Consider the following 22,383-nt stretch of genomic DNA (forward strand, 5'->3'; position numbering starts at 1 on the left):
TTCCTTCCTTCCTCCCTCCCTCCCCCTCCCTCTAAGAAGAGGGTGGACAGTTATTTGTCTGGAATGATATGGAGGGGGGTCTTTTGCTTGAGCAGAAGGTTGGGCTAGAAGACCTCTAGGGTCCCTTTCAACTCTTGTTATCCTGTATTCTCCCTCCCTCCCTCCTTCCATCCCATTCCCATCTCCTTCCTTTCCTCCCTCCTTCCCTCCCTCTTTCTCCATTCCACTTTCATTTCTTCTCCTTCCTTCCATCTATCATCCCTCCCTCACTCCACCCTCCCTTCTTTCTCTTTTCTCCTTCCCTTTCCTTTTCCCCTCCCTCTTTCCTTCCTTCCTTCCAGCCTCCCTGCCTGCCTTCCCTCCCTCCCTCCTTGTTCCTTATTCACTTTCTCTCTCTCTCCTCCCGTCCCTCAGAGTTTCCCATCTACGAGCCTAAGGAAACCCGCAAAGGGCTTTGGGGACACTGGGGCTCCGGGTGCCCCTTGGGGGGGGGTCTCCCCCTTTGCGGCGGCCATTCTGCTGCGGGGACAGCCGGAAAAAAGACGGATGGCTTGGAAATTAAACGCAGAGTTTAACTGAGAAATAATCATTTTCTATGAAAGCTAATGACTTCTCTGGAGGCCCCTACGAAGATTTATTGACCCCAGAGGTTAATATTGATCAAAACCACGGCAGGCAAAAAAAAAAAAAAAAAAAAAAAAGGCCTTGGAGTCAGTATAATCTTGATATTGAAGCCGTGCCGGTGACAGGCCGGGTGATCCATCTGCTGGGACTGGCAGTTATGGCGCCTGCTGTTTAATGTGACGCCATCTTTGGTGTGCGCCAGTTTTGCCCCTCATCAGCCCCATTTTCAAAATTACAGTTGCTAAGTGAGACATTTCTTAAGTGAGTTTTGCCCCATTTTCCGACACTTCTTGCCACAGTTTTTAAGTGAATCACTGCAGTTGTTAAGTTAGGTTGTTAAGTGAATCCAGCTTCCCCATTGACTTGGCTTGTCAGAAGGTCGCAAAAGTGACCGCGGGACACTGCAACCATCATAAGTACAAGTCAGTTGCCAGCATCTGAATTTTTATCACATGATGCTGATGATGCAATGGTCATAAGTGTGAAAAACGGTCATGTCACTTTCTTTCAATGCCGTTATAATCTTGAATAGCCACTAAATGAATGGTTGTACGTGGAGAACTACCTGCATTTGTTTTTAAAGCAACTATAATTTCCCTCTCCAGTTTTACACCAAAATTTGAATGTCAGAATGGAGAGAAATCTGCTCAGGCCTGAGGAGAGGACCCTACACCTTCTGCTGGGAGGTCGCGAGGTGAGGAAAGTTCTTCAGCTTCAGAAGATACCACTGGACCAGGTGGAGAAGGGAAATCGAGGAGGCTAGAGTTGGCCTCGTCATCTTTTCCACTCAGGTTTTCGGGTGGAGCTGGAAGATCGGTGCTCCAGGAGGAGACATCCTTTTCAGTTGAAGATGGGAGATCACTGCTTCCATAAGTCAACATTTCATCCACAGGAGACACCACATCATCCTCCGATTCACAAAGAAGCTGGTCGCTTAAACACATGGCGTCCCTTTTCTTTTTCAGGAGGTCCTCTTGGGGAGAACTTAAATGAACTGTCGGCATTCCAGCTTCATTTGTATTTTGGTTCTTGGCTGGAGAACTTTTTCGATGTTCCTCAGCCAGGTCCCTGTTGCCCACGGATGTTTTGTTGAGTTGGAGACTGGTTTCATCTGGTGCCAATGTCATGGTTGCCTCCTTGTTACCAAAATGAGATGGGTTTTCATCCTCGACATCTTCTCCGGTTACATTAAAAGAAGGCACAGAGTCCTTCTTTCCTTCAGCCTCAGGACTCTGAAAAGGATCGTTGGTGGAGGAGAAAACCATCCCTAGATCAACTGGGCTTCGAGAAGTCGTCTCGTTCCCACCATTTTCTGCGCAGGAGAGCTCCTCAGAAATGGTCAAAAGGGTTGCACTGCTTCTCGAAGTTGGTGTATGAACGTGATCATTTTTGGTCCCCTGCAGCCTTCCACTGTTGCCTTCCCAGATCTTTTCCTGGCTGTACAGAGCACACTTTGAGTCTTTTGACTCAAGATCTCCACCAGAAATTTCCCCCTGAGGTTTCTTCTCTGAGGAAGACAGAGTATTTTCTGTGTTTATTACTATCCTTGGCACCTCTGGAGCTTCGTGATGTGTAGAGACACCCAGGTTGTCAGGCAGGGGTTCCTGGAAGACAAATTCTTCAGGGAGGCTGACATCCGTGTCTTGTAGGCCGTCATCTTCTAAATCTGAAGGGGAAGGAGAACTTCCAGAGAGATTGACTAGAACTGCGTAGCCCTTATGGAATTCAAGACCGGACGGTGACTTTTCTGGATACGGACAGAAACCACGAAGCACGGAAGAAAATCCTGCAGAAGCAAAACCTTCTGGGCCTTTGTCCAGCGGAGAACCAGGATGGTCGTCTTGGGAATTCTTGGTCAAACCATTATCATGTTCTTTTTCTCCTCGACTGGCCAAGTAATCTAGAAACAGCAGAAGCGTGGAAATTGATTTAACTTTAGGTCTCAATATCAGATTTCTCGGTATGCCCCCGGTGTCTCTCCAACCTATTATTACTTCATGTTGTTCTATTAGCCAGTGCAACAATTGACTGGGGACATTTTCTAAGTGAGATTCTACGGCAAAAACGGCATTTCATCATCCTGAAATGTTGTGAATAAGTAGCGTTCTGCGGAACTGTAATTCCTGACTCAATATTTATAATTTCCTATAGACGAGGCACCTACAAGGCTAATAAATTATAGAACTGTCTACGATAGAAGATCTGGATTTCGTTTCTATAAGCTGAATGGGAAGGCAGAAGAAATATGAACTGCTGGAAATATTAAGAAAGCAAAATCTCTCAGATAGATGGATTTCTTTTTCTTTTCTTTTTTTTCCTTTTTAAACGCGGGCTCTTAAATTATGTTGGAAATACCTCGGAAGAAAGCACATTTTTAATAGCCCAAACGGAATAAGCTCTGCCTTGTTTTTTCTGAAGAAACCACATCATCATATCCCCTAATAAACTCAGACACATTTCGGCTCTTGTGTGATTTACGCCAATGAGATGTCGAGCAGGACATGCTAGTCATCAAAGGGGAAACTGAGGCTCTTTCTGTCTGCATTAAAGGGTGATTGAAGTGGCCAGAGTGGCAAATTAGACGTCACAAGCCCCAAGTTTAATTTATTATTTCCTTGAGGAGCCTTTCAGGAAGATATAATTTACAGGGAGAAGGTTAAGGAGGACATGTCGGTTGGAAAATGGCTTAGAAAGGTTTCGCGGGTAGCCAGAAATGCCGCTTGATTCCATCCAGAAAAGTCCAACCACTTTTCAGCCACTTTCTATTCCTATTCAACCCTGGGAATAAAATTCTCTTATCTTATCCCATCACTTGTTTTTGAGTTCTCAAAGAATCAAGGAATTGAGGGGGTGGGTGGGTGGGTGGGTAGGGGGGCTCCTCTTTAATGTTTTTTTTTTTCTTTAAAGTTTTAAAAGTTTTGTGGGAGTTGCATTTTCAGGAGCGAACCAAAGCTATGCAAGAAGTCCTCAACTTACAACAGTTTCCTTTAGTGACTGTTCGAAGTTACGACGACACTGGAAAAAGTGACTTATAGAATGTTTTTCACACTTATGACCGATAATTTTTTTTTATCAGAAACTGGCAAAATGGTTACCTGCTGTTCTTCCATCTCCGAGGGCTGGATCCCGGGATCTTTGACCAGAAGGGTCATATAGATCCTGCATTGTAGTTTCCAAGACCGTAGATGGGTCTCCTTTTCCTGGTTTCCACTTTGCAAATCCTTCTGCCGCCCGATTCTCCGGTGGCAAACTGTCCTTCGACTCAGCCAGATGTCTATAAACAGACCAGCCTGAATTAATAGGGGAGGGAGGGAGGGAGTGCTGAATGCCATGTTTCTCAACTTCGGCAGCTTTAAGATGGGCAGACTCCAACGCCCAGAATTCTGGATCATTCTGGACAAACAGCTGCCCAATCTCTTCTTAAAAGAGCTGGTGATGGCGCAGTATTGCAGGCTAATTCTGCCGACTGCCAGCAGTTCGATTCTGACCGGTTCAAGGTTGACTCAGCCTTCCATCCTCCTTATGTCAGTAAAATGAGGACCCAGATTGTTGGGAGCAATACACTGACTCTGTAAACCGCTTAGAGAGGCCAGTAAAGCACTGTTGAAGCGGTATATAAGTTTGGGTGCTAGTGCTAACAACCCAGTGATAAGAGCACCCACAAGTACCGGAGACAAGCTGTTCCACTGAAAAGGGAATTTCTCCTTACTTCTAAGTCGGATCTCTCAAAAAGTTTACATCGGTTACTTCTCGTCCTGCCCTCAGGTGCTTTGGAGAATAAATCTGTCCCCACTTCTCCGTGACAGCCACTCGAATACTGGATGACATCTGTCAAGTCACCCCTGGTCCTTCTCTCCATTAGACTAGACATGTCCAATTCCTGCAACTGCTCTTATGTTTTAGCCCCCAGCCCCTTAATCATCTTTCTTGCTCTTGGAGGCAGAACAAGAAGCCACGGATGGAGAGAGACCAAGGAGAGAACCAACCTAGAACTAAGGAAAATTTCCTGACCACGAGAACAATTAACCAGTGGAACAGAAGTTGCCTTCAGAAGTTGCGTGGGTTCTCCATCACTGGAGGCTTTCAAAAAGAGACTGGACCGCCATTTGTCTGAAATGGTGTAGGGTCCCCTGCTTGGGCAGGGGGTTGGACTAGAAGACCTCCAAGGTTCCTTTCAACTCTGTCATTCTGTTATTCATCCAGTGGAAATGGAGTCCCAGAAACTGGACTTATTTTCTCGTTGGCTTGAGACGTTTCCCTATTACGGATCTTCACCAGGAGCCCAGCTAAAAGATTTCGCGGTGTCCAAAACAACTAGATGGATGAGCTCTCTCTTTCTCTCTCTCTCTCCCTCTCTCTCTCTCTCTCTCTCTCTCTCTCTCTCGCCACCATGCTAGCCAGCCCTTCCATTTCAGAGAGAGTGCAGTTGAAGCCAGCAATCCATTTTAAAGGTACCAGTGACCTATAATCAATAGCAGCGTGAATTATAGATCTGCTTCATGCAAAGATTTATTTGCAAGGTTCTCCATTAACCAAACAGACTGCCTCCCACTTATCCATCCACGCTTCTCAATGGGAAGTGACAAGGCCAGGAGGAAAATTTGTGAAAGAGAAAGGGGTGTGTATGTGTATGTGTCACAAAACACCCCCATTCATTCAGAGATCTGCAGGAGGGTGGGCTTTCAAAAACCAGGACCACTCCTGGGCAGAGGTCAAGGAGAAGATCAGCCATGGAAGCCCAGGGAAAAAAAATGGCCTTTGAATAAATCAAAGTGAAAAGTAATGATTCACTTCGCTGGACAGTCTACCCCTGTCCCCCTTTTCATAGACGAATTGCCTTACTGGAGACAACACAATTAGCACAAAAGCACAATTGTTACTTAGCAGCAAAGGAAGAGTGTGTCCTCCTTCCTTGGTGGTCATCTGTCAGAAACGTTGCAAAATCTTAATTTTACCAAACTAAGGAATGGTTTACTCACTTCTTCTCAGCTTCATGGCTGCTCCTCCTCCGTTCGGTTCCCCCTGAACAGGTTGCAAGAAGAGGACCGGACTGGAAAGAGGTTTCCAACTTTTCTTTCTCCAGCACTCCAACTCTTTCAGGGTTATAATTCTCAGAAATCTGCCAAGAGGTAGAGAAATCTGTCTAACTTTTTTTAGGGCGATCTCAACTTCATTTACACTTTGTGCGTTTGTCTGAAATGGTCTAGGGCCGTGATGGCGAACCTGTGGCACACGTGCCAGAGGTGGCACACAGAGCTCTCTCTGCAGGCACATTCACCATCTCCAGCTGCTCTTTTGGTTTCCAACAGGCATGGTCTTCACGGGCACCAGAGTGCCGGAAAATGGCCTGAAAACGGCCAATATCCAGGCCATTATCCAGGTGGTTTTTCAGGCCATTTTTTGGGTCTTTTCAGGCCATTTTTGTGGGCTGTTTTGGGGCCATTTTCAGGCTGTTTTTGGCCCAAAAATCAGCCTGAAAATGGCCCCAAAACAGCCTGAAAAATATAGAGCTTCCTGTCTGAGCAGGGGAACTGAACTAGAAAATAGGAGGGTGATCCAGAGCTCCTATCTCAGGTGGCTTCTCATAGTTTGGAAGCTGGAGAGTAGAGCAACATCAGGTCCTCTTGCATGGACATCACCAACCTGGTGCGGCAGCTGCCCAGCCAGCTGTAGCCACAGCTGTGTGGTTGCCTTCTGCACTTCTAAGAGCTCCTTTTGCTGCTGGAGGAGAAGCTTCCGCTCCTGATGGGCAGCTCGGCCGATGTTCTGCAGATGTCTGATTTCTGCCTGCAGAGAAGGCCGGGGAAGAGAGACCACGAGGCAGCCCTACAGCCTTAAATGTTTCCAGTCTTGCAAGATTCCGTCCATGTAGCTTTACAATGAGGACAGAGTTAGTGCTTCTGGTCGGGCTTCTTGCCTGGACTACCTCGCAGGGCTAACAACAAACCCTCCAGCCTCACCTCCCTCCTCCAGTCCCCTCCCCAGATGGATATATCACCTGCTCTTGCTTCAGCCTGGTTAGGATGGAGAGCTGCTTCTCGGCTGTGGATGATGGGCCTCCTGTTCCCTGCAATCCATTTGGGGAGCTGAAAGCAGGAAACGGATTGAACTCAAACTTTGGGAAGTGGATTTCTACCCATGGCCCCTCCTCCCCACAACACAACACAACCTACACACACACACACTTTCCACTGAAAGGCAGAACTGCTGCCCAGAGCCCCATGGAGTGGAGTGGCTAAAAAAATTTAAATAACTAATTTTTTTAAAAAATTATGCCCAAAATACCAACTTTTGCTCCGGTCACCGCCTCTGCCTCAAATTGAGATTATAAACTCCTCCAACTTCAGGACCATTTAATTTAATTTAATTTAATTGATTATATCTTTTACCTTCCTACATTCTGTTAAATCAAGATCTTACTGCTTCCCTTTCATTTCCTCTTATTTCCTGTCTTTTTCTAAAATTCTTCTTCTCCTTCTCCTCCTCCTCTTCTTCTCCTTCTCCTCCTTCTTCTTCCTCCTCCTCCTCCCCCCCTCCTCTTCCTCCTCTAACATTGCTTAACCTAGAAACAAAAGTGTTTGGTGGAAGGCATGTTGACTCCATGGCATCATGATATCTTGATGTGTAATACCAGAGGTATGTCAGTATTTGGAGCGGGGGGGAAGGTAAGTATAAGAGAGGCTCAGAGGGGGACTATGTGGGGCACAAGTGTCCTCACCGCTCCCCATGCTCCAGCCAAGCCAGCTCCGCCTGGGCTTTCTCCTGGAGGGCCTTTTCCCGCAGCCGGAGGAGGGCGCTTTGATGCCGGGCTCGCAGCTCCTCTTCCCTCAAGGATTGTTCCACCAGAGTCAAGCTCAGCCGGCCAAAGGAACTGGCTCCTCCGTAGAACTGGCCAATCTCACTCCACTGGGGACAGAAACAGAGCTCAGGTAAGGATGCCCCAGAGGATGCACCGTTGCCAAGGCAACCTCTCCTCCCCTGGACCACACTGGCATCCAGAAACCTTTTGAAACCTCGGAGGAGGCAGTTTCACAGCCAAGGCTAACACACACACACACACACAAAATCCAGAGAAGGGAAGATGCCATACGGTTTGGGACATGACTTCACAACTAACAACAACAAATGTGGAGAGACCCTGGCCCATTGAATGGCCAAAAGTCGGACTCGACTGAACAGGGACAGTAACCATCATCATCATCATCATCAGAAAGGGTAGATCCGAGAGGAGACAGAGGGAAGGGGCTCAGCCCCCCTACCTGGCTGTTTGAATCTGTGGGCTCAGACAGATCTTCTGCAGCGCTGGCTTTTCCGGGAGGCAAATTAATGGACAGGAAAGGAAAACCGGAGGGCTGGTGCTGTGCTGTGAAGGGAAGGCCGCCTTGTCCTGGTGGGTTTTCTGGAGAAAAAGAACATGCAGGCCTCCATATCTGGCATCCCTTCTTTTTTAATGCAATGTATCTCGCCCCCTCAGTCCGTCGGTATTTGTAGAGCATTGTGGTAAAATGCAACAGTAATCATAAATGATACCCAAGTATACTAAATCATTAACCTTGGCTTTTCTCCAGCTCTTCCCTGAATAGTCAGATGAAATCATAAAGATTTGAGAACCTGCAGTCCATCTTGCTTTCTGCTGCTAGTCAGTTTTAGCCTCTTTGGATTTTGCACTAATTAACACTAATTAACAAGTTTAAGGAAAAAATACTGGTGTGATTTAAGAAATGGAACCATAAATTTCTTTCTTTCTTTCTTTCTTTCTTTCTTTCTTTCTTTCTTTCTTTCTTTCTTTCTTTCTTTCTTTCTCTTTCTTTCTTTCTTTCCTTTCTTTCCTTCCTTCCCTCCCTTAACTCTCCCTCCCTTCCTCCTCCTCCTCTCCTTCCATTGCTTCCTTCCTATTCCTCCCTTTGTCTTCCCTTCCCCTTCTTCCTTCCTTCCATCCACCCATTCATTTTTGGCAGGCCAAATAATTGACTGATACTCTCCAGTTCAACTAGAAGTTGCCAGTGGAGAAACAATTGTGGCCTCTGCCAATTTCCATCAATGCTGGAGGCCAATATTTACGGAGGGAACAATGTTGAGGAAGACGTGAACCTCCCAAAAATCTCAGGAGTTAGAAGTTCCTTCAACCTTACGAGACAGAAGAATGGAAGCATTTCTGATGGAGCTAACCCACACATTCACTAGACCCAAAGAGTCACATGTCTCCCTGTGCAATTTTGCTTTACATCTTACCTGGAGGTTTGTTCTGACGATTGTTTCCTCCTGGCTGGTTCTTCCTCAAAGAAGCCTTTGGAATTTCAACCAAGGTGTGGATTGACCCACTAAAATGAAAGAGAGAGAGAGAGAGAGAGAGAGAGAGAGAGAGAGGTGAATTCAGATGCTGGATTTTCACGTAGCTGAAACAGCCTGCTCCACCCCTAACATTGCATCTGTTGTGGCCCAGGACAGGAACAATTAAGGAAACAGGGTCGACTTGGGAGTAAGGCTTGGAGATGATTGGCCCTTCCCATTCCCATGGTTTTCTCTCTCACACACACAACGGCCTCCACCACAACTCCAACCTATTCCAAAACCAGCTACAGATAGTCCTCAATTTACAACGCTTTGTTAAAGAGACTGAAGTTACAACAGCAGCATTGAGAAAAGTGATTTATGCCCGTTTTTCCGTTGGCTGGGGAATTCTGGGAGGTGAACTCCAGCCATCTTCAGGTCGTCAAGGTTAAGGAAAGGGGCTTAGGAGGTGGGCTAAGAAAGCTTTTATTCTTGGGGAAGCAGGGCACAGAACTCAGCCTGTGACACCGACGGCTAAACCGATTAGTGAGGGATGTGTGAAAGAAAGAGATGCTTCTTGATCGGGTGGAAGCCCAAAGCCAAGGAGATAAAAGTCTCGGCAGATGTTTCCTAGGGCAGGGAGTCGAAGGAGGCAGACGGGGGTGGGTGGGTGGGTGGGTGGGGGTGGAGGGCGAATTTTTATTCCAATCAGCAATCTGCTTAGCAAAAAAAAATCTCATTTCATTTTTCACGTTAATAAGCTTTTTTTCCCCCTTCCCTTCTCACAGGATGACCCAGAAACAGCAGAGTGGGGGCGAAAAGGAGAGGGAAGAGTTATAAACCAGAGCTTGGGGATGATGGGTGAAAGGAATATTTATATATATATATTCTTCCTTTCTTTCTCGAGGGACAAATCTTGCCTAGGGAAGTGTTCTAGGTGCCTCAGCATTTCAGGGACATGCTTTAAAAGTAACATTTCAAGCACGCCAACATGGGAGATCCCGCCTACACACCAACTTCTCTTTCTGCCTTTCTGCTGTCCAGGGACCAATAATTATCTGCCATCAGTCCCGCAATTCAGGTAGTCCTTGATTTACGACCATAGTTGGGGCCTGAACTTCCCTCGCTAAGTGATGCTATCTGTACTAATTTAACCACCGCGGTGATTCACTTAACAGGAAAAGTCATAAAAACGGGGCAAATTTCTCTCTTAACAAATTTCTCACTTAGCAACGTAAATGTTGGGCTCAATTGTAGTGGCGAGGACTATGACCTAAGTCCCTTTTTCCAGTGCCGTCACAACTCCAAACGGTCATTAAAAGAATGACTGTAAGTCAAGGGCTACTTGTAAAAGCTCCGATGTGGTGACATTCGGTGAAATTGGCCGTCCAGCCCGATATAGAATTCCTTCCTTCTCCCTGTCCCGACGCTGGAAGACGGACGGGCAGGGTCCAGCTTTGCTCAAGCGCATACAAAATCGAGCGAAGCCAACTGCAGTAAATAAATCTGCGGGATCCAATTGATTAATCTCTTGTTCAGATTGAGCAGAAAAGGGATCAGCGGGGATTGAGAGGGGCGCTCGTAAAGATAATCAAGGGACTTCGGTTCAGTCCCTACCATATGCTGAAACAGATTCTCCCAGCCGAGGAATTATTGCCAGAAGGGGGTTGGCATAATTTAATATCTCCATTTCTACCCAAAGGAGGTTCTCAGGAGCAGGCCAGGTCATTCAAAAAGGATTATGGGAGTTGTAGTCGTGAGAAAGCTTCACGCCAAAGCAAATTCCGGGGGGTAAGAAAATGAAAGGAAGGAAAAAGGTGGTTTAGTTCAGCTAACAAACGTTGCTTATCTGGCTTTGGGGCAGCCTGTGGTATAAACCCAGCCAATGATGGTTTATTAAGTCAACCAGGGTTGAACAAGCTTGATGGAGAAGCAGTGGAGGGAGACTGGGAGAAAAATGTTAATTGAAGCAAAAAAAAAGAAGGTGATTTTTTTTTTTCATTCTCTCGTCCTCAGAAAAATCTAAATCTCTGTGCAGGTTTTTAAGGGTTCTCGGTGTAATATTTGCCAAATGTTTTTATGTTTTTATGTCCTTATTGTTTTATGCTGTGTTTTTATGTTGTTGTAAGCCACCCAGAATCGCTTGATAGTGCGATGGGTCTATACATTCAATCAATCAATCAATCAATCAATCAATCAATCAGTTAATATTTGGAGAAACAGACACAGGTAGCGCTCGGCTTACGACCAAAATTGAGCCCAACATTTCTGTTGCTAAGCGAGACATTTGTTAAGTGAGTTTTGCCCCGTTTTACCTTTCCTGCCACACCTGGAGCTCCTGGCCTCCAAGAGGTTGCCAGATTACAGTCCTAGCATCTCAAAGAACCAGTCGGGTGGAGTGGGGCTGCTGGGATTTGTAGTTGAGGAATATCGGAAGGCCCCCATTCCTGGCTCAGAACACCTGAGATTTACCTGAAAAGAACCTGGGCACCTTTGCAAAGAGCCCAAGCAGTGCCCATTAAAGTAGGTCAACAGCCCCATCTTGTGGGCACCTGTGAAACTGCACAGAGCTGACTTGAGAATTTGAATCTTAATTTTGGAAGCTGCTGCTGATCACTGAAGTCTTAATAAATTAAAATGATGGGACCTTGATTTACGGGATACACCATAGACTAAGTGGGATTTTTATTACACCCCAAACTCTACTCAGCAATATTTTACGGGCGGGCTTCCAAGCATCACTTTCTGCAGCTGTTTCCTTCTTTTCCAGTTTCGCCTGGATTCCCAATATCTTTATTTAGCCCTCTTCCTCAACAATCCCAAAGTAGCTGAAAGTACTGGCTTGGTGATTTTAAAACAGCCAAGTTTAATAAGTCCAAAGTCTGCTGCTTACCTTCCAGGGAAGACACTGGCTGGGGGCCCAGTAGGACCCTTCTCCCCAAATCCCATCTCGGAAGCAAGACCTTGGGAAGAACGACAGAAGTTCTTAATTGATTTGGGTAAACGTAAGTTTGCTTTTATATCTACTTATGGTTAACTTTCTGAAGTGTCAGTTTTGGTTGGCATGCAGGCAGGAAGAAAGAAGGAAAAAGATAGGAAACAAAAAGAGAGAAGAGGAAAGGAATAGAGAGGAGAGGGAGGAGACAAAAGAAGAAGGAAGGAAGGAGGGAGGGAGAGAAATCCTCTTAAAATCCACATGCAGGAAATTTCGTTCTGCATTGAGCCCAATAGAGACTGCACATTTCATAGGGCAATATAGGAAGCTTCTCTACCAACCTTCCTTCAGATCTTTTGCTTCAGTCCCGCTTTGCCTTCGTTCAACCGAGTCCATCGGCATCACTTCAAGGCCACTCCTGTCAGTTGGCAGAAGATGTTGGCTAACCATTGGGACGCCTAACTCCTTCTCGAGACCAGCCCTTTCTTGAGGACACATCGGTGGATTCAATGCAGGTCTTGAATCCCAAATAGACACTGAATTTTCTGGAGCATCAAACTTCTCCAGAGGAACTCCTGGTGGAGTAGTCATCTTAGATGGAGTTCCAGGCGGACATCCTTGGTCCCTTGAGGCCTTGGTGGCTTGTAACCTCTCCATTTCTCTCCCCAACCGCTCACTGAGATCTTTAGCTAAATTGTGGATGGCCTTCACTCTGTCTTGCTTTCTTCTGTAAGAAGGGGAGGTAGAGATGTCCGAGGAAAACGGTGTCTCCTTGCCAATAACTTTCTCTCTCCAGAGATGAAAAGAACTCGGTGAGTGATGGCTTGCCCGAGAGGAGGAGATGTCCAACTGTTTGAGTTTCAGAGGGCTCCTCAGTTGACTTTCAGGGTCCATTGAGGTGCTTAATCCCAGCATCGAAGTCCCTTGTCCTGTTTTGTCCATCCTTGGCTCCAACTCACTAATGGAACAACAGCGGAATTCCAAAGAAAAGAACACATCAAATCTCTTTCTTATTCTTGAACAACAAATAAATCCAATGTTAAAGGTAAAGGTTCCCCTCACACATATGTGCTAGTCGTTCCTGACTCTAGGGGTGGTGCTCATCTCTGTTTCAAAGCTGAAGAGCCAGCGCTGTCCGAAGACGTCTCTGTGGTCATGTGGCCGGCATGACTCAACACCAAAGACGCATGGAACGCTCTTACCTTCCCACCAAAGGTGGTCCCTATTTTTCTACTTGCCTTTTTTTTTATGTGCTTTCGAACTGCTAGGTTGGCAGAAGCTGGGACTAGGAACGGGAGCTCACCCCGTTATGCGGCGCTAGGGATTCGAACCGTTGAACTGCCGACCTTTCTGATCGACAAACTCAGCATCTTAGCCACTGTACCACCGCGTCCCTATTAATCCAATGTTACAGTCCTAATAACGCCTCATGTTTTTAAAACTGTTTTATAATTTTGGAATTATATGACGCCCAGAGTCACTTGGTTGGGTTGGGTGGCTATAGAAATTAATTCATTCATTCAATACCTCTGCTGCATCTCTGCATCTTTATGCAACTGGAAATAATCATCACATACCTGTTGAATTTTAACTCCTTCCTTAGCGGAGTCCATGATGCTCGATGAACACCTTTCTGGGCATCTGTTGCTGGAGACTGTACATCTGGGTATTTCTAAAATTTAAAACAAGAAGAATGATTTTATATTAACTATTCCCAGTCTGTGACAGATGTGTGGCTCTCGCCCACCAGTGGGACCCATCAGCCGTAACCCTTGCTGAGAATTCTGGGGCTTGGAGTCCAAATATCTGGAGGGCCATTAGAATTTGGACTGCAGTGTTTCTCAACCCGGGCAGCTTTCAGATGTGTGGACTTCAGTTCCCAGAATTCCCCAACCTAAATCATGGTTTGAAGTTATCATGGTTATCTAGCCTGAAAAGATAGGCAATTAAGGTTTCTTCTCCACTCCTGAATGTGCACACAATACTTCTTCCACAGGTCACAGAAATTTAATGGCCCAAAAAAGGATTACTGATCAAATCCAACTCAGAAATGGGTTAGAGATAGTCCTTGACTTAGACCACCGTGGGGTCGAAGAACTTCCATTGAGAGGTGATATGGTTGTTAAATGAGTCACAACCAATGTTACGACCTTTTTGCTGAGGTTGTTAAGTGAATCAAATCCAGCTTCCCCCGCTGATTTTGCTTTTCGGAAGCCAACTGGGAAAAAGCAATCATGTGATTCCGGACACTGCAACCATCACAAAGATATACCAAATGCCCAAATTTTGATCCACGGAGACGCAGCGATGGCCGTAAATGCAAGAAAGTCATAACTTGTTGGGTTTTTTTCAGTGCTGTGTTAACTTCAGTCATTAAACGAATGGCCATAAGTGGAGGGGTCCCTGTATTTTCTCTCCCTGAAACCTATGGATGAGTACATACAACACAGTAGACTAAATATGGTTGGAAGCCTTGAACCTAATTTCCTGTGAGTGCACCCAACTGGATGAACTTGGGAAGCCATGGTTCAATAAACCACAGTTTAGCGTCTTACGCTAACGGCTGATGTGGGCTGCGGTTTCTGAGATAACGTTAAACCGCATGGCTTACGGGACTCGATCTTAGCACGGGACTTTCTAACAAAAGCTCTCCTTCATTTATGACTTCTATCCAACCACAATGCCCTTACCAAATCAAGATGATTCTTGGTGGGCGTGATGGAAGTCAGGTCTTCTCTCAACTGTTCTGCACAATGTCTTCTTCTGCTGGCTGCTTCTCTCTGTTTTCGGTAGACCTCTTGAAGTTTCTTGTTTCTCTCTTCTTGGGTTTGCTTTGAGGTCTTCCTTTCTTCTCGGATCCTCCTATTTCTTTCAGCGGCCTTCTGGTCCATAAATTCGCGGAGCTGTTCAGGACTATAAGGCTTCTTCCTGGCCTCCACCAAGGTGGTTGTGGGTTGGAGTTCTTTCCTCGGAGTTTCACTTCTCAAGGAAGACCCATTCTGTCTTCCCTTGCCAGGCCTGGAGGTCTCTCTCACGCCCATCATCTTAGCAGATGCATTTGGAATCTTAGGAGAAGGCGTGGTCTTCAACCCATCGGAGGAACCCTTTGTAGGTCCTGCTTTTCTCGCTCTTCCTGCCGATCTTGGATGGTTTCCATTCTTCTTCTCTGTATCTGGAGCATTCTGGTGCCTTCTGGTCCATTTCTGTGTCCAGCCAGGGTTCATCCAGTCTTGCCATTGACGGTTTAGTTGGGCAGTGTGTCTCTCTTGTTTTGTCTTCTTCATCATCTCAGGCTGTACAGCTTGACCATTTTCTCTGAAGCTTCGATCTGACTGGGATGCTGTGAACAGATCCCCCTGAGATTCTGGAGGAAAGAACGCACACCTGATTCAGCCATGTCGTCAGCCGTCCCAACTTGGTCAATTAGAAAAGAAAGACCCTTTGGGATGATCAGCGAGGAAAGTACACCTGTCCTGTACTCAGAGCTGCACGTGGAAGGCCTGATTGCTCCCAGGAAAAAACCCTCCAATGCTCCCCCCACCTTTGCCAGAAATTTAGGAACTAAATGATCAAAAGAGTGAGGGGGGAAAAAACACATGATGACCTTCTCTGCGCATCTTGTGTTCCTTCTGAATGCCTCCTTTTTGCAAATGTATTCCGTGCACTTGGAGAAAGGAAGGAGGGAGGGGAGGAGGGACAGAAGGAGAGAAGAAATAAGGACAAATGGTAGGCAGGAAGGAATAAAGGAAGGAGAAAGGGTATGAAAAGGAAGGGAAGAGTACACATTATCTTTCCATGCCCCTCATATCATGACAATCTGATGAGAACTCCCTTCGGCAAGAGCTGAACCAGAATAAGTGAAATATATAAGCTTTTATATGTATCTAAAAGTACCTTGGAGAGGCTCCGTTCCTTTGCTTTTCAATTCACTTTTCAGATTTTGATATTTCAGTGGTGGGCCAAGAACGTTTCTAGCCAGTTTTTGGCCTTCCCTCCAAGCAGATGCTCCAAATAAAGAAACAGCTGGAATTTAAACACAAAGAGAAACCTTCCAGAAACAGACACAGGCAATGAGAAAGGCAGGCAGGCAGGCAGGAAGGAAGGAAGGAAAAAGATGGAAAGGAGGGAGGGAGGAAGAAAGAATTGGGAGGGAGGAAGGAAAAAAGGCAAAGTAAAAGAAGATGGGAAGAAAGGGAGGGAGACAGGAGGTTAAGAAATAAAGAAAATTAGCTAAAAAAAGGAAAAGAAAAAACTTTCAAAATTTTCAACAATTATAAACCAATCCATGACTAGCTCAAGAATTGTGGGAGTTGAACTCCACAGGTCCTAATCTAAAGGAAACCCCCCCAGGCAAAAAATGCACAACTCCTTCAGAGATAATTGTTCACAAAAAAACTACGACGCTCATCCAAAGAGAAAAGAGAAATGAATCTTGACACTTGGAGATCCAAAATGAGAAACATCCTCAAACTAGGCTTGACGGAGGCCGTCAGATCAAGAAAGGCTTCTGGCGCCCCCTGCTGGAGCTTCAGAACTACGACAGTCTGTTTGGAGCGGAAGCCCCCACTTGGCCAAGAGCATCCAAGGGCTACAAGCCACCGGATTGTGCCCAGCAAGGCTGGCTCCTGATTCCATGAATATTTTATCCCCAGGTTGACTTAATTTTTTGTTAACTGCTGCAAATCTCCAATTCATCAAAGCTCCTCCGACCTGCGACCTCTCATTCATCTGCTCTACCTCGTCACTGACAGCCCTTAATGGCCGGCAAAGCTTTCCAGGGACCCTGACAGCTACCATGATGGATGCCTCGCGTGGCCTGGGACGATTATGACCTGCCCTCTTAGGAGAGAGACCCCCGGCCATTTTTCAAACGATCCATTAAAACAAAGCGGGAGGGGGGGTAAGGTTGGCGGGATGGGGAGGAGACAGCGGGGGGAAATTATTAAATTAAATTATTTAATTTTAATTCCTCCCTTCTTCTGTTTTGTTTTTCCACCTTCTTTCCCTTCCTTCCTTCCTTTCCTCCCTTCTTTCCTCCCTTCCTCCCTCATGTCCCTTCCTCCCTTTCCTTTTCTTTCCTCCCTTCCTTCCTTCCTTCCTCCCTCCCTCATCTCCATTCCTTCCTTCTTTCTTCCCTCCCTCCCTCTCTTCCTTCCTTTCCTCCCTCCCTTCGTTATCTTCCTCCCTCCCTCCCTCCCTCCCTCCCTTCCTAGCAGCTCCTTGACTTGGAAGGTCTGAGGATTCCTGCCTTGAGCAGAGGGCTGGACTTGCGGATCTTCAAGGCCCCTTCCTACCCATGATTCTATCTGCCTGACGCAATTCACACTATCTACGTTTCTTCCAAGGTCTCTTCCTCTGCCTTCCCCCACCCTTCTGCTTTTTGCCCCGAGAGCTGCCCTTTACATCGAAGTTTAAACCATTTGCTGGGCCTGTTTCTTCCTCTCCGTGAGCTCACCTCTCTCTTTCTCTGCCTTCCGGGAGGAAGATGCCGAGTTGTGGCCGGTTCTGAGTTTCTTTCCTGTTCTTTCGCTGTGACCTTCACCAAAGAGAAAAGGTTATGATACATGATAGGGGTGACCAGGTGACTACTTACTTTTACTCCCTGTTCGCAACGGGATCCCTTCCAACTCTGTAATTCTATTCTAAAAGCAACCAAGAATAAGGCATCCTAGACTAACCTGGGCAGGCTGGAGCTGAGAAGGCTCCAGCTTTGCAGACCTTCCTCTTCAGAGGTTTCGCGCTCCGAGATTCCCCTTCCAAAGGGAAACTGGGGCTGTTCTTTCCCGGAAGGTGAGGGACGCATTTGCGCCGCTGGGCAAGGATCATCTTCTTCAGAGCCTGCAGCTTCTTATCACAAGGACAGTTCTCCTTCAGGCACCTGATCCTACAAGCCAGGGCAAGAGGCGAGCAGGGCCGGAGAAGAAGGGCGCCATCCGCAGCCGGAGAAGGGACCCTCCTTTCCTGGTGGACGGAGCATGGTCGTCTGCCTCTTTCTTGGCCTGGCACGTGGACTTGGCTCCAGAATTCAGGCCCCAACATAGGTTCTGCAGAGAGTAAGAAACAGAAATAGAATGACAAGAGTTGGAAGCCGCCATGAGTCTTCGGAGAGGGACGGCATATAAATTTAATTAATTAAATTAAATTAAAGGGGCCTTGGAGGTCTTCCAGTCCAACCCCCTGCTCAAGTAGGAGACCCTATACCATTACAAAGAAATGATTGTCCAGTTTCTTCTTGAAAACCTCCAGTGATGGAGATATTCTCACCACTGAATTGCATTTTGTTGGATTGGGTCCTGTGTTCAAGTCCGTCAAGATCCTTCTCGACATTCAACCTGTCTTCTAAAGGGTTGGCTATGTGCTAGTCGTTCCTGACTCTAGGGGGCGGTGCTCATCTCCGTTTCAAAGCCGAAGAGCCAGCGCTGTCTGAAGACGTCTCTGTGGTCATGTGGCCAGCATGGCTCAACGCCAAAGGCCCACAGAACGCTGCTCCCTTCCCACCAAAGGTGGTCCCTATTTTTCTACTTGCATTTTTTTTTACATGCTTTCGAACTGCTAGGTTGGTAGAAGCTGGGACAAGTCACGGGAGCTCACCCCATTACACAGCACTAGGGATTCGAACCGCCAAACTGCGGACCTTTCGATCAATGAGCTCAGTGTCTTAGCCACTGAGCCACCGCGTCTTTTTTTCTTTTATTTACTTACTGAGAAAATTGTATATGGCTGCCCAATACACTGTAGCTCAGAAATAAAACCCTATTACAAAACCGAATAATCCCCCGCCCCATTGATAACAATCAAACCAACAACTTTCTTGGTGTTACCAAAATCACACCACGAAGTCCCCAAGGCCATTGCCAGCAGCGTCGTATGGACCTCCAATTCCCACCATTTCTCCTCCCTCGCATTGGGAGAAGAAATGGTGCAATTCGGAGTCTCTTTCAGCGGCTGGCAGTTAAAAAAAGCTTCCGATGAATGTTTTCACTCCCAGCAGCTGTGTGTACAAAACACAGGCCTGGACTTGCCAGAAACTGGTATTTTGGGCAGTTGGCAGAGAGGAGGAGGAGGAGGAGGAGCTTGGCAGGAAGAGACAAAGTGCCAAGGTGGTTTTCTCCACAGCCTCTGCCACGGACGTGGAGATGGGAAACTCATCCAGCCCAGCCTTCAGTGGCTCACGGTGGCCGAGAGACCCTTGGTTGAGGTATCACAAGCACGGACACAAGAGCCTCCTATTCCACTCTTGGCTCCACCACTTGCTCTTAAGAGATGCCGCTGGGGGTTTATGAGCGAAGAAGCATCCCGTGGCTTCTGTTTACACATTTCTAAGTCGCCCGTTACGGCTCAGGGGTTATGAATTCAACAGCCACGGATGGTCTTCCTGTACCTTGTGACATCAACCCGTAAGAAAGGCAGGCTAAAATTGCATAATCCCCATAAAAAAATCTCTCTGTAGCTCAGAATTGAACTGTGGAGTCCTTGGGTGCTCTCCTGGGTTGTTTGCTTGCTTGCAGACATTTAATGACCCAACTAGGTAACATCATCAGTGCAACCGAGTGTGTGGTTCACTCCCCTGTTTATACTCCGTAGTGTGCCCTGCCAGTGTTATTTTGAGGTTCGGTCTTCTCTTTGGTGGCTTCTTGATTAGGGTGATTATTCCCTGCTGGATTGTTTGTTTGGCATTAATCCTTGTTCGTTTGGGTGTTGACTGCTGGAGGGGAGGAGCTCTGGTCATTTTGGCTTGGTGCCTCCAAGATTAGAACCAAATGGCCAGGGGTGAAGTCCAAAATTGCTTAACGCATTGTAAGCCGCCCTGAGTCTCCGGAGAAGGGCGGCATATAAATCAAATTAAAAAAAAAAAAAAATTCCCTACCAGTTCTGTGAGTTTGGCAGGGGAAAGATATTGCAAAATCTCCATTCCCTCCCCTGCTGGGGGAAGGATATTGCAAAATCCCCATTCCCACTCCACTCTGGGGCCAGCCAAAGGTGGCATTTGCCAATTCTCCGAACTACTCAAAATTTCTGCTACCGGTTCTCCAGAACCTGTTAGAACCTGCAGGATTTCACCCCTGCAAGTGGCTCTCTTTATAAAGCATCTAAAGGTACTATAAGCTACATCTCAAAGCCCCAGCTGCATGCAAAAGAATAGTGGATTATTCTACTCTGAGCAGGGGCTGGACTAGATGATCTCCCACCCTCCCACACGACAATTCTATGATCTCTGGGGAGGGGCCTGTAGACGCTTCTCAGAGGGGAAGAGACAGGGCTTCCTTTAAATTTGCAAAGCCTCATTTTTTACCAGGGGATGAAGTCAAAAGTTCCTGAGTCAAAAGTGACAACAGATTTACTCAGAGGTTATTGGGAATGTGGCTGAATTGATGCACGACACCCAGGAACACCAGCTTCCCTCTCTGGCTGGGTTCACCCATCCCTGCAGGAGTGGGGTGGGGTTAGGGTCAGAGCATAGGGGAGCTGCGTGGATGCTAAGGACCTTTTGCAGCTGCCTTACCTGCTTTTCAGCCAGGTAAATTCTCCAAGGAATCTTCCCTTCTCGCTTCCTTCTCCCACCAAGCAAGCAGCGGCTCTGAAGGCAGGCAGGAGCCCTGAATGGCGGCAGGAGAAGCGGGAAGGGACACACCTTTGTTTGGGGGCAGGTACCCAGGTAGCTAACAAAGAATCAACTAGTGCAAATGCACACGCACCGCCCCAACAGGCTTCTCTGCGGCTCACTTGGCCAGCAAGATCCCAGGACGGAAAGGAGGAAGAGGGTCAAAGAGAAAGGGAGACAGAGGGACCTTTAAGGCAGGGGTGAAATCCAGCAGGTTCTAACAGGTTCTAGAGAACCGGTAGCGGAAATTTTGAGTAGTTTGGCAAAGGCCACTTCTGGCTGGCCCCAGAGTGGGGAGGGAATGGGGATTCTGCAGTATCTTTCCCCTGGAGTGGGGAGGGAATGGGGATTCTGCAGTATCTTTCCCCTGGAGTGGGGAGGGAATGGGGATTTTGCAGTGTCCTTCCCCTGCCATGCCCAAGTCACATCCACCAAGCCACACCACGCCCACCAAGCCACGCCCAGAACCGTATAGTAAAAAAAATTGATTTCACCACTGCTTTAAGGCCAACTCACGCATCAAAAACAGAGAAGGCACACAGAGGAGGGGGACCCCACATCATTGATGCACTCCTGCACCCCAAAGTTGGTATGCTGTCAGGTGAAATGCTACCGGTTCAGGCCGGTTCGCCTGAACTGGTAGTAAGAAAAGTTAAAAAAAAAAAGTTCCAAAGATCAGCTGAGTGACGCGTGATCGTCGGAACTTTTAAAAAAATATTTTTAAAGCATTTTTAACTACTGGTTCTGGAGAATTACTTTAGAGGTGCGAGGCGAGGCAAGGAAATTTGCACGAGGATTGGTTGAAGTGTTCACCCCCTCCCTACGACAGGCATCGATGGAACTGAGCGACAAAGCCCCTTTGAGCCACTGAGGGGCAGTCGAGCATCGTCCCTGAAGGGTTTGAGATGGGGGGGGGACACCCCAAAAGCACCAGTGGAGACAACTGGAACTGCCGCCTCCTTTGCAGACTTCCTGAAGGTTTTTGCAAATCAGATTTATTCCCTCAGAGGCTGCTGCAAACGTTTTATTTCTGATGCTTCTCTTAGTTTACAAGGAAGTTGGGGCTTCAAACAAGAGTCCGCCTTACCTGGAAAAGAGACGGTTGTCTCCTTGGTTAATCCAGGGTGAGGGTTAAGTGTTGACCTTGGAGTCCTGTGCTGAGCCAGGAGATGGTCTGGATGCCCTCAAGGGTACCTTCCCACCTGGATGTCTACGGAGACTCTCGGTCATCCAGGTCATGGTTGTCCCCAAGATGCTTTTTCCAAAGGCAACTGGACTTTTGTTTTTTTCCTTGAAGACGTTTCGCTTCTCATCCAAGAAGCTTCTTCAGTTCTGACCGGTGGAGAATGGAAGGATTTACATGAACCGAAGAAGCTTCTTGGATGAGAAGTGAAACGTCTTCAAGGAAAAACCAAGAAAACCCAGCTGCCTTATGAAAAAAGCACCTTGGGGGGTTTCCTACCAGGATTTTGACAGGATGAATCCCGTCGCTAGCGGAGAACCCACTGGTCCAAAGAGCTGGTGGCCCAGCCTTTTGAGGAGAGGAAGGGGAGGGGTCTTTATTTCGGCAAGAGGTTAGTCTGGAGGGCCAGAGGCCTTGGGAGGGGAAGGCTTTTCAAGCTGCTGGAAGGCCAGCTGTTCTCACCGGAGTCGAGCCAAAGGCAAACTGGCCATCAGCTCCATCAGAACAGACGGTGGTCCCTTCCCTGCCTGGTACCAATACTCAGAATGGGGGGGGGAGGGGGCCCTTTGGACTCGGATGCTTCCTGAGGGAGGGAAAGGGGGGCAGGGGGTGGGCAGCCTTTAACAGGCCACAGATAAGAAATGAAAAGCCCAGGCTGGACAGGAAGTCTGGGAAGTGGAAACCCAATCAGCCAGGAATCAAATTCATCATGGACTCCGCCGTACCAGTCCCGCAGGTACCCCTGTCCCCCCCCCGCACCATCCGCTG

General features: G+C 47.2%; 1 protein-coding gene across 1 annotated transcript; it reads right to left on the bottom strand.

The window, feature by feature from the left end:
• Positions 1 to 570: 570 nt before the first annotated feature.
• On the bottom strand, positions 571 to 20,436 carry CCDC187 (coiled-coil domain containing 187). The gene is made up of 16 exons (XM_087879639.1): positions 20,334 to 20,436; positions 17,509 to 17,874; positions 17,286 to 17,366; positions 15,725 to 15,853; positions 14,521 to 15,194; positions 13,408 to 13,502; positions 12,172 to 12,788; positions 11,789 to 11,858; positions 8,857 to 8,945; positions 7,884 to 8,023; positions 7,343 to 7,530; positions 6,623 to 6,710; positions 6,268 to 6,411; positions 5,604 to 5,743; positions 3,720 to 3,898; positions 571 to 2,524 (listed from the first exon to the last, which is right to left on the bottom strand). The coding sequence occupies exons 2-16, from the start codon at positions 17,867 to 17,869 to the stop codon at positions 1,272 to 1,274; spliced, it is 4,248 nt and encodes a 1,415-aa protein (XP_087735765.1). The 5' UTR covers positions 17,870 to 17,874; positions 20,334 to 20,436; the 3' UTR covers positions 571 to 1,271.
• Positions 20,437 to 22,383: the final 1,947 nt, after the last annotated feature.

Source organism: Pantherophis guttatus, chromosome 16 (assembly GCF_059756535.1).
Source record: "Pantherophis guttatus breed Tessera chromosome 16, ASM5975653v1, whole genome shotgun sequence".
Taxonomy (NCBI): Eukaryota; Metazoa; Chordata; class Lepidosauria; order Squamata; family Colubridae; genus Pantherophis; species Pantherophis guttatus.

What these genes read in the sequence shown, in the direction of transcription:
- CCDC187 (XM_087879639.1), bottom strand. Translation starts at nt 17,869, where the DNA reads ATGTTGGGGCCTGAATTCTGGAGCCAAGTCCACGTGCCAGGCCAAGAA. An exon ending in AGCAAAAGATCTGAAGGAAG is followed by an intron (nt 11,859 to 12,171) that starts GTTGGTAGAGAA and finishes GTTCTTCCCAAG; the next exon opens with GTCTTGCTTCCGAGATGGGA. An exon ending in CCACAGATTCAAACAGCCAG is followed by an intron (nt 7,531 to 7,883) that starts GTAGGGGGGCTG and finishes TTCTGTCCCCAG; the next exon opens with TGGAGTGAGATTGGCCAGTT.